General features: G+C 38.6%; 1 protein-coding gene across 1 annotated transcript in view; it reads right to left on the bottom strand.

The window, feature by feature from the left end:
• lamb1a (laminin, beta 1a) overlaps positions 1-11662 on the bottom strand; it is a gene marked incomplete at its 5' end in the record, with an annotated part of 61746 nt that overhangs the window by 47926 nt on the left and 2158 nt on the right. Inside the window, 7 exon segments of the mRNA XM_014020141.1 lie at positions 952-1140; positions 3536-3656; positions 3845-4047; positions 4141-4204; positions 4304-4492; positions 6008-6081; positions 7684-7822. Coding sequence (XP_013875595.1) covers positions 952-1140; positions 3536-3656; positions 3845-4047; positions 4141-4204; positions 4304-4492; positions 6008-6081; positions 7684-7822 — 979 coding nt within the window.

The following is an 11662-nucleotide window of genomic DNA, read 5'->3' as shown; positions in this document are numbered from 1 at the left end:
GAAAACAACCATGTTTTTTTATTTTTTCCTTTTTTACTAATTAAAAATCCACAGTGTTTGATTTTTGCTTCATTTGCTATTTGATTTTTGCTATCTAAATCTAAAACAAAATATACAGTTGTTTTAATATGTAGCAATACCGAAACCACATTGCTAAAGAAAAAAGCGTTTATAGTGGCTGGAAGACTAAAACCATTCCTACAGATATTGGCAGAGACTGCATTTAAACCCACTTAAAGTAATTTTTTTCWCTGTAAAATAGCTCATAAAGAGATGTGTCGACTCACTCTAAATAAGCCGAAYATACAGTATATGTTTTATTTTGAARCAGAAAAACCAAAGTATGAACCATACACAGATTTAACTAAAACACTGACTGAGTTTCAGGCATTTTTGTGTTTTCTAAGGTCGTTTATACCAAACGTTGTAGTATCAGCTCAGATAATCCAGCGGTTCAGATACTAACAATCCTTGCTTTGTGATTTTAAAGACATTTGCAGAGATCAGACATGGAACATGATGAAGATGGAAATGGATGAGTAAAAGTCAGAAAAGAAACAAATGACACGTGACTCTGGGACATATAGCTGAAGTTAAAGTGATCCCCCATGGGGCAGGTCTGAACCTGGACCAAACCACAACTGTCAGCACATCAAAACATTCCTTCATGTTTAGTCTCATTTTCATCCTTTAATCTTAACTCTGATGCTCCTGTGTATGTGTGAAAACACTACATCTGAAGGAATCCTTTCAGGCTGGCACAGACGATAAAACATCAAACACAGAGTTTGTCCAGGTTTGTTGCTGAGAATTTCACAGCTCCTATAGAAGTCTGTTAAAGCAAAACCTCTACCATTCTCTGGATCTTTAACCCACAGACCTACAGTATCACGTCAAGACTCTGTCTTTGTATTTCATGAAGAAACGCTGGGTTAAAACAGAGACACTCACGATGGCAGATGTTTGGGTCTCTGATGTCTCTCTCTGGATGTTGATAGTAAAATGGTTTGCACTGCTCACAGTTGTGTCCTGCTGTGTTATGTCGACAGTCTTCACAAACTCCTCCGCTGACGTTTCCTGATGCCAAGAACACGGCCATGTCGAAGTGGCACGAGTTCGAGTGCTGATTACAGTTACACCCTGAAAAACCACAGAAGAAGAAGGAAGACAGATTCAGGTAAATGCAGCTGACTGTTTGTCTGTAACAACAGATTCAGACAGATCATTAYCATTCATTAGTTATATTTTCTAATAGGAACTTAGTTTATCTCCACGCATCAAGTACAGTACAATACCGAGTACCAAGGAAATTTCACGACTGGATTTGTTGCACAGGTGGCATCCTWTCACAGTTCAYGCTGGAATTCACTGAGCTCCTGAGAGTGACCCTTTCTTTTACAAATGTTTGTAAAAACAGTCTGAATGCCTCGGTGTTTACGATAATTTTATACACCTGTGGCCATGGAAAAGATTGGAACACCTGATTCCGATAATTTRGATGTGTGKGCAAATACTTTTGGCAATATAGTGTATGTGACAATGTGATTTCTGGTCATATGTCTTTTGTGTCTGATGATTTTTTTCATGCTGATGTTAAATATTACATAACATCTTGGAGGTTTTCCAGTCTGGTTTTAAAACAAGGCACAGAATCTGCTCTAGTAAGAGTTTTTAATGACAATCTTATGGCTAATGATTCTGGTGAATGTGATTCTTGTCCTGCTCAACCTAACCACTGCTTTTGATGCAGTGGATCACAATATTTTGATTTTATGTCTAGAGCACCAAGTAGGTATCTGTGGTACAGCGCTAAACTGGTTTATATCATATTTGTCTGACAGAACCATGTGCGTTATTATCGCTGGTTCTGATTCCTCCACTGCACCTTTGTCTTTCGGGGTTCCACAGGGTTTAATCTTAGGCCCCCTGCTTTTTTCTCTTTACCTGCTTCCTTTGGGTTCTTTACTCAGGAAGCATGGGATCTTCTTTCATTGTTATGCTGACGATAGTCAGATATATAGGCCACTGACAAAGAAAGATGCCCTTTCAATTAGGCCACTTCTGTTGTGTCTTGAAGACATCAAAGCCTGCATGTCTTCAAACTTTTCAAATTTTAATGGGAGAAAAACAGAAGAGGTTGTGTTTGGTTCCAGTGGCTCCTATGAACCTTCCCCTGTTGATCTGGGTCCCCTGGCACTGCATGTAAAGCTCGTAATTTGGTTTTTAAAATGGACAGTGATTTTAAATGAGATTGGAGCAGTAGTTAAGTAGTTAAGGACCGTTTTTATCATCTCATGCAGCTGGCAAAGGTAAAATCGTTTATTTTAAGGTTATTTTATTTGTTTTGAATAGTCTGAATGGTCTTGCCCCACCCTTCTTGTCTGAGCTGATTCACCCACACTCTCCTGCTCGGCGCCTCGGGTCAACTGATCAGCTGCTCCTGGAGGTGCCGAGGTCCAAATGTAAGCTGAGAGGAGACAGAGCGTTTTGTTTTGCTGCTCCGAGATTATGGAACAATCTCTCACTTCCTGTCAGACAAGCCCGTTCACTGTCTACTTTTAAAACTCCTCTAAAAACACATTTCTACTCCCTGGCTTTTGGCACAGCCTGAGATTTGTTTTTAGTTTTTGTTTCATTCCTATTTTATTGTTTCTAATTGTTTTTTAATTTTTGTTTTCCGTTTTTCAGGTTTTGATTTTACATGTACAGCACTTTGTTGCTGCTGTGGTTGTTTTAAAGTGCTTAAAGCAATAGTAGTATTAGTTTAGACCCTGTAGCCAAGTGCTGACCCCTCTGCGAACTAGTTTAGACAGATAGACACCTGTGTGAACCCATATGGTTGTTTTGGTGAACAGGTTTAGAGCCTGTGTGGACTAGAGCAGTGTTCCTCAAAGTTGGGGTCGGGACCCAAAGTGGGGTCCCGAAACATCAAGGTGRGGTCCTGAAAAGATTTTCTGAATTACATTTTTGCCTTAGTTGTTACAAATGAGTGAGGTTAGTGTATTTAAAATGGATAAATATAGTATAAAAATATTGTTACTATGCCCATGTTTAATTGACCTGATACAAATGTTTATCATCCAAAAACAGTTGTGGGCTCAGGTCTCTGCTACTGTTATTTTGTGGGTCAAAAGCTGAAAGGTTTGGGAACCACTGCACTTTGGTTCCCAAAGTTGGGCTTGGGACCCAATTATGGGTCATGAAGCACCTTGGATAATCTCCAGAAATCAATTTAAAGGGTAATAAAATAATTGCTGATATAATATTTTCCCTATAAATATTACAAAACCACAAAATAAGTATAAATAAGTATTTATATTTGTGTATAAGCTGTTTAGATTGTCAAAAAGCCTGTGTTTTTAGGGTTATTAACAAAGTTCAGGTACTCAAGCCATTAATATTTGGGGTCACACGTTTTTGCCATGAATATTTTGTGGGTCAGAAGATAAAAAGTTTGGGAACCACTGGACTAGAGYATAGACGTTTAGACCTATTTTGGATCCAGGAAAAGCAATATTAGGTAGGGTTGTCTTACTCTTGCAAGCGTTTGTGTTCCGTCCCTCAGCCGGTCTCCATGGGAGATCGTGGTAGAAATCCTGACACTGTTCACAGTTCAGTCCTTTAGTGTTGTGATTACACATACAGTGACCATGTACCTGCAACACAGATCACTGGTCAAACACTCATTAGTCCTCACATATAATAAATAATATGTAATAATGTATTTCTTTTTAACTCTGTGTTGATGGAAACGGTTCAAAATTTAGCTCAGTTAATTTTGACTAGCATCATTTTTTTTTTAGGTGTGAACCATTTACCAAAATAATATCTCCTCAGAACTCACCATTCCCTCCCTGTTTTGGCCCCGGCCCTCAACTGGGGCACATTCAGAGGCATGTCCATAGCAGAAACAGTTTCCTCGGACCACCATGTCATAGATGGCATAGTAGTACTTCTCTTTAATCTCCATTCGAGAGTCCAGCAAGTTGTCTCCGAGTGTGTGAAGTTTGGTGAATTTCACCCTCAGGTTGGTGATCTTTAATAAATCTGTAGCAAAAGGTCAACAACAGGCAAATCAGTCATCAATATTTCATGTCTAACTGAAACTGAGGTCACATGAGCTAATTTAATGAGACGTACTCTGGATTTGTGGGCTGTAGGGGTCTTCAATTCTAAACGCCGGATCCAAAACTCTGTAAATTACCTTAAAGACAGAATATTTTATTAATATACTGTTCCGTTATGAGCAGAAAACATTCCAGCTGCTTGAGCAGAGAGGAAATGCTTGAAGCAGCAGTGGTACCTCCCCCTCAGTGGATGGCTCAATGTCGGAGTAACGGGAGTCACAGATTACATCATCGACCTTCTGCATGGGACCTTGAGAAACTGATGGGAAGGAGGACTCACAGTCGTAGGCAAAATAACGGTAAACCTGCCACGTTTTTCCAAAGTTTGCAGATCGCTCAATGACCATGGCAGCCGGTCGAAACGTCTGAAGGAAGAAAAGGACGTTTGAAAGAAGATTATATGACAACTCCACTTATACTGTACTTGTAATGATGATGTTAATAAAAGTAAGGCTTACAAGTAAACAAAATACATTTAAAGGCAAAATATATGAAATGACATTTTTTAATTTCTAACCATAAAATAACAGTTCAACAAGAAAATCAAAAACTGAATCCATCAGCAAATTTATTCAAAATATTGAACTGTGTTAAAAACTTTTAGACTGATTTAAATTAAGCTTTGTTTAAATGACTTTAGTAAATCATGTTACTGCCTTTGATTTTTGCTTGTTAGCAAAATATCTAATGAATGAGAGGACAGATTAAAAAGAAAACTCTCAGGAAGGGATGTACTAAAACTAAATAAACTCACTTTCTGGGTGTTAAAAATTTTCCACTAAAATTTTATTTTTATTTAGCTCGCTGTTCTTACATTTTGCTAACTTTTACTAAATGTTACATTTATACGTTAAATAATACATGTAAATTTTAAATCCTAAGTATAAATGTGTAAATCTAAAAGTAAAATTTAAACAGTGGAGTTTACATTTAAGATTTTTGGAATGCAGACTTTGCTGTTGGTGCGCGGCTCGTGTTGTGATGTCATCATTCTGAGACAATAGCAATTGCTAACACTGCTAACGCTCAAACGCAGCTAAAGCATCCCTACAAGTCATCAAACTTACAGTTGTGAGCTGCGATTCAAACTGTCAGACCAAAGGTACCATCCATATTGTTTTATGAACCCATTGTGAATTTAGATTTTAAATACTATATTCAGCACTGTTAGCAGTGTAAACTGAGGTTAGCTTTTCCTAATGATGTCATCTCCTGCAACAAACGTCAATGCTAGTCGTTGCTGACGCTTCTAACGAACTATAAATATACAGACAGGGTTAACTACAAAACTATGAATGAATGAATGAATGAATGAAAATATCTTTATCTCAAAACAGATAAAACAAACAAACAAAAATCTGTATATATCTATATACACATACATGAGTATTGTATTAGGCAGCCTACAAGACCATCTGTATTGAACTAAATGACAAAGWTGTTCCACAATGTGAGGAGCTTGAAGTATGACTTGTGAATGACTCTAAGCTACTACCACACCATATTTTAGCTYWATATCTGTAAAATTAGAGCCTTTTGTGTGTTGGTKAAAGTTGATTAGCTGTGGTGGCCATCTGGAATTGGAGTGACTCAAACATTTGTAGATGTCTATCAGTTGATTAASGAACACAATCACAGGCAGATCACTCATGTGTCTTTGGGAGTGAGTGATATGAAGGAAATGGATCAAAACTGAAAGTTAACCCTTTGAAGACCTTAGAAACTGAACCTATAYAAAGTTCTTATCAGAAATGTCTCACAGCTAGGTTCTTAGACCCAGAAGGGCTAAAAGGAGTGAAACACATAACATATTAGATTTAATTTAAAAAAAAAGAATATTAGATTTTCGTGAATCCAATGTGTGTCTGTGAAGAACTCACCTTAAAGGTCATAATGAGATGTGTGAAATGAAACTCCGCCTCGAGGTTCAGCTGGATGGTGACGTTCTCTACACCTGTACACAGCAAAACCACGTTAGACCTAAAACCATGGTCAATGTGTTGAACGTCTGTAGGTCACAACAACTCTGGCTTCCAACTCACTAAAGACATCTCTGTGTTCTTGTCTCCTAACATCCAGTTTGGATCAGAGGTCTCCCTGATTCTGGTTCTGTTGAAATTCTTTCCCATTAAACAGTCTTTTATCACCACTGCGACCAAGTGAATTTGTGAAATTGTTGCTGATGTAAAGTTTTCTTTTATAGCTTCTTCTGATTTGACTTTGTGCAGCGTATGTAAAGCTGAGCCATTATCCTGAGAAATACCAGAGGCTGTATTTTAAATGGCTGTAGTGAGACAGAGCTATACTCCCACAGTGTTGGAGGTAGTGTGGTCCCCTTTTATCTGCATACAGATAGTCTGAACACAATCCATCCTGAGCCAAGATSACCAGCTAAAGTGATATGGGCCTGCACAAGATTATTATCTCAATGTCCCRAGGTAAAACAAATCATCTCTGGTGTTGGCTCATTAAAGATTACTCAACAGCAGTACTTAGAAATAAAAAAAGGTTTTAATGAACTGTAACAATGTAAATAAGTTTTGGAAGGATTCTATTCATCAGAGAGGATCACATGATGCCACATAACWTTATCTAGGTGTGTTTCTCTTTGGTTTAATGCTTGTCCTGATTGGTTTTGGACCCACTGTGGTCATTGTAAGCTGTGATGTGCTGTGACAATAAGATGGTAACAACCTGAGCAGAGTTGTGTCTCATTATTACGATGGATTTTTAGTGCACACTTAGTATTTTTAACCTACCAGTATTTTAACTTTATTGCAGCTTTTCTCTCATTAAAACGTTTTGTCTCCTAATATTATGGTATTCTCCTAATATTACATCTATATTCTCATAATGTTATGACTTTATTCTCATTATACTTTATTCGTGTATTATTATGACTTTACTCTTGTAATATTACAACTTTATTTGCATAATATGACTTTAGTCCTACAAATTAAAATGTACATTATGTTAATCTGACCCTAGTACATTATATTCACCTGAATTTTACAGATTAAAATCTTTAGTCTTCAGACACCTTACTTAGCCAACAGTTAGACATGTCTGTGTGTATACCTCCGTACAGTGATATCTGATCCTAAAATATTTTGTGGCATGCAATTATAAAGTTATGTTAAGTCACCCAAAACAAATTTGTCACAACAAATCTACAGAGCCCTAAAATCCCAAAGGCAATAACTGACCCTGATAACATGCCAGCCACTAAAGGCTGAGAACGTCTGGTCCATCATTATTGTTACCTTGTCAGAGTCAATAAAAAGAAAATTACTGCTGAACATTCACTACTGAGTTTTACAGCTTCCTCTCAAACACACAGCAGAAACCTCTAATKACCAGGTTTGTTTGATTATAGGAGCAACTTTTCCTCCTCAGGCTAAAGGAGCCCTCAGCCRTTAGCTTGATGTTTGTGAAAATGCCCCCAAGTGGCATCACTGTGATATGACAGGTAGACCTTTGGAGCTGAAACTACAAAAGTAAAACCAGAGAACGTTCCCGCCCCTGACAGCCRTGAGTTTAACCTGTCTCTTCTCACCATTCTCTGACTGCCACCAGGTCTTCAGTCTGTTCGGAGCGAATGTGGTCACCACGTTCTCGACACGATGGCTGTTGGTGTGACTGCTGAGCTCGTCGTAAACCACCCCCGAGTCACAAACAAAGCACTTCTTCTCCTCCTGATTAAAGTGGGGGGTGGGGGTGAGGAGGGAAAAGGGTTAACAGAGAGTTAAATTCTTTGGATTCCTGCAGTTGGTCAGAAGAGATAAAACTCGGCAATCACATACCTGACATCAACTTTTAAAAGCACCAGTTTCTACTGAGCAGCTACTTCTGATTTTAAAAAAGGTTAAAACGTTAGTAAAATGTATCAAAACTATTTATAGTCTTGTCTCTACCTTTTTTTTGATGTGTTGGTACAATTTAAAAAAATGACATTTGGCAAGTTACTGTATCCCACTGTGAAGAACATGTAGGTTTATAAGATTTAAATTTTAAATTTAAAGTTTGATATTTGACACAAAGCTCCAACATCTCAGAATTGAGATTGTACTTGTTTCCTGTTTATTCAGACTTCTTTGACCTCCAGCTTCTTTCTTCAATCCTCTGCTGCAACAAATGGTTTTCAGTTAAAGGGTCCAGTTTACTTAATCCAAAGCTGAGTCGATGTGTGGTCATGTGTTTCTCGACATTCGTTTTGGCACCACCTTTAACAGTCCATGAAACACACGGCACCAAACTCCTGGGACACCCCTCTTGCTGCTGCACACATCAAAATGCAAGATACTTCCCACTTAGAAACTCTAATCCAACATCCACTGCTTGACCACAAGGAGAGAGCGCCACACATTTCAGGAGATAATGTCCGTTCTACAGCATCTCCATCCTGGAGTTTCTGGTCATTTGRCTGTCTTTGTAAGTGTCTGGAAGAGATGGACATCCTCAAACAACTGCTCCTCAAATCTATGCATGTTGTTTGGATGCACAACAGTCGGCTAATGAAAGCAAAATAGTTGAAGAAAAATGACACCATCGTTATCTGTGCACTTTTCTACCTTACCAAGCACACCCATAAACTTCAGACCAATCACATAATGCTTGGCACACTCGCCTGTGAGAAAAAGTTTGGCTTGAAGCTTGTGACAACAAAGGGGTGGGCATAGAGATGGGACGAACGGCTGTTTGGGGGATTCAGATTTTAATGATTTGTTCATAGAGCCATTTGATTCTTATTTACTTTTATAGTAACCTTTCTGATTCTTCTGCGTTTCCATTGCAAATGTGCGCAAAACTTTGTCGATACTCTGTTAATGTCGAAAAACAGTTTCACAACCGTGGTGTTTCCATTAAATAAGAAATGCTATTAAAGTAACGCGAATATGTTTGTTCTCGCGATAAGTCATTACAAACATGGCGGCAATGGATGTAAACACATAGCATATTTCTACTGTGACACTAGTGCTCATCATCAGAGGAGACGTTGGCGTCTTTTATCGAGGCTTTCCAGCGACAAGTCCCTACTTGAGAGCGGCTACGTATGCTGTGTTTTTGGTAAATTGTAGTCGGTGAGTTTACTATTTTATACTACTTCTGTGACATTACTACTACTTCTACTTCCTGTTGTCTTCTTCGTCGTCATCATCTTTTTCGCCAGTAGAAACAGCCGATTGTTGATCACGTGACTCCAGTGATGCGAAAAAAGTGTTTCCATTGCAGTTTTGCAAAAAACACCAATTTCGATACGGCCGAAAAACCACCTCATCCAAGAGCAAAAACATTTTGTCGAAAAACGTCATTTTCTTAAAATTAACGTGTTTCCATTGAGAAAATTTATTTTCGAAATTCTAATTTGCGMATTTTCATGGTCAATGGAAACGCAGCTGAGTCGTTGCGCTGTCCAATTTTGATCGAGTTACAATACGTCATCACGTCACGTGGGTGGTACCATGTGTTGTGTAAAGCGGAAACCCCCTCCCCCTGAGCTGCAGTATTCAACCCCTCTGCCTGTTTTCTGTGAAACAGTGAAGGAGGAATGATTGCCACTGTGGTTAAGGACGAAAAAGAAAGATATTATGAGGAGTAAAAATACACTACGAACGACTCTTTCCTGTCTGCAGCTCGGTTCTTATTGCTCATTGTAAAGAGACATTCAAAGGATTTGGATCATTTGCAAACGTCGCATTTCTAGGCAGGCGAAGCAGCTCTGCGACAAAATTATGCAATTTTTGTTAACCGCAACAATGACCAAATTTGCAGTTTCGGATGAAGTATGTACGGGCCTCGAGCCATCTGCACGGTCCATCAAAAATGGAAAAATCCACTCTAGTTGCATTGCATTAGCCTGGTTTAAACCAGACTCTGTCTTTCACTTTGCTTCGTACAAGGGTCTGGACTTGCTGAATAGAGAAGCGTTTCTTGCAAGAGGCGTGGCCTCTGCTGAAGTTTAAAATGATAGGATCAGCTGGCTGCGACGTACAATATATGACTCTTCCAGACACTTATGGATAGAGAGAGCACAAACATTGTGAAATCCGACTGCCAAAAGTGTGGTGACAAATTTGTGGCCAAAGCAGTGGTGGATATCGGAGTGCAGACTCCAGCAGGAAGGAATCTGTGCTGTGATGTTGCACAGCAGCAGGAGGGGTTTCCCAGAAGCTCTGCTCCATCTCTTTCATGAGCTATGAAAGGTGTGTGTGAAATCAAACTTTGAGCAACCACATGACCGCACATCGACTGTTCGGCATTGGATGGCGCATGTTGGGTCCTTAAATTTCTGCTCTGACGGATGACAACTGCCTGAYCTTTGACCCATACCGTTGTCTGTGTTTTGTCTACTGTAACATCTGGATAAACATCTGTAGGCAGTCTGAGCTCAGAGAGTCCTTATGTGGGAATACTGTTACACAGGAAACACCACAGACTGCAACTAAACATTTAGAGAGAGGAGGAGAAGAATCTGATCCAGGAAACCTTCCTAAGACTGTTGAACTTTTAAACCCATCAGAAAAACAGCTCATTCTTTGTTTGTTTGTTTACACTCTGAGACTGGTGGTTTAATATGATCTGTTACAGAGTGAAAAGTTTTCTATGATCCATAAAACAGCAGCTCAATATTTCCTTTGTTCTCAAAAACCTGCCAGGAAATGAAGATAAACCTGAATCGTTTGTCAGTTTGCTGAGACCAAACGAGTTGCATCCCATTTTTATTTCAAGTGGGAGGTTTGTAGAAATAAAGTTCTTCGGTTTATTTACTGAGCACAGAAAATCTCATCAAACACATTTCAAAGTAATAAATCCAAAACATTTAGACCAAAGAACAGGATGCAAACAAAGAAAACATTTTTTTTATAAACCGTCCAAACTCAACCATCTGGTTTACATTTCCTGTATTAGCATTAAAAAAAATGTTATCTGTTTACTTCAGGCACATTCTTAGGGTCCAACACCCAGCATTTCTTCGTATTACAGATAAATACAATKAAGACAAAACTAATAAATACCTAAAGTAGGTTCTGTGGCAAACGCTGACAAGTAACACAAACTGGTTTTCAAGACATAGTTTGTGACACAATTTCAAACTGTTTCAGTTTCAGCTTTGGAAGCAGCTCCTTCAYGTCCATATATGGGGTGTGATGTCACGCTAGGGTGGGTTCATGAGAGACCTCCTACATTTCTATTGCACAGGGCTGGAAGCAGCTGGAAAGAAAACTTGTTTTCACCCCCGCCGAACAAAGAAGAACACCCCCCACCCCATACGACTGAGGTTTGAAGTTATTTATCAAGTTTTAAAAAATCTACAGGAAGTTGAAAGAACTTTGGTGGACATAAAGACACATGAGATTGGGAGTGAGTGATGAGATTTGAGAGATTTAGCATGTTTGAATTGTATAGTTAGGTTTTATTTAGTGTTTAGTCAGTTTTAATATCTGAGTCAAAAGAAAATTGCATTTTTTAAAGGGATCTCCGATTAGTTGTAACATTAGACTTTATTTGATAAACATTTATTTTTACTGTAAAAT

The sequence above is a fragment of the Austrofundulus limnaeus genome, unplaced genomic scaffold (genome assembly GCF_001266775.1).
Source record: "Austrofundulus limnaeus strain Quisiro unplaced genomic scaffold, Austrofundulus_limnaeus-1.0 Scaffold241, whole genome shotgun sequence".
NCBI lineage: Eukaryota > Metazoa > Chordata > Actinopteri > Cyprinodontiformes > Rivulidae > Austrofundulus > Austrofundulus limnaeus.
Note: the sequence above shows the minus strand (reverse complement) of the source record. Positions and strands in the feature narration are given on the sequence as shown.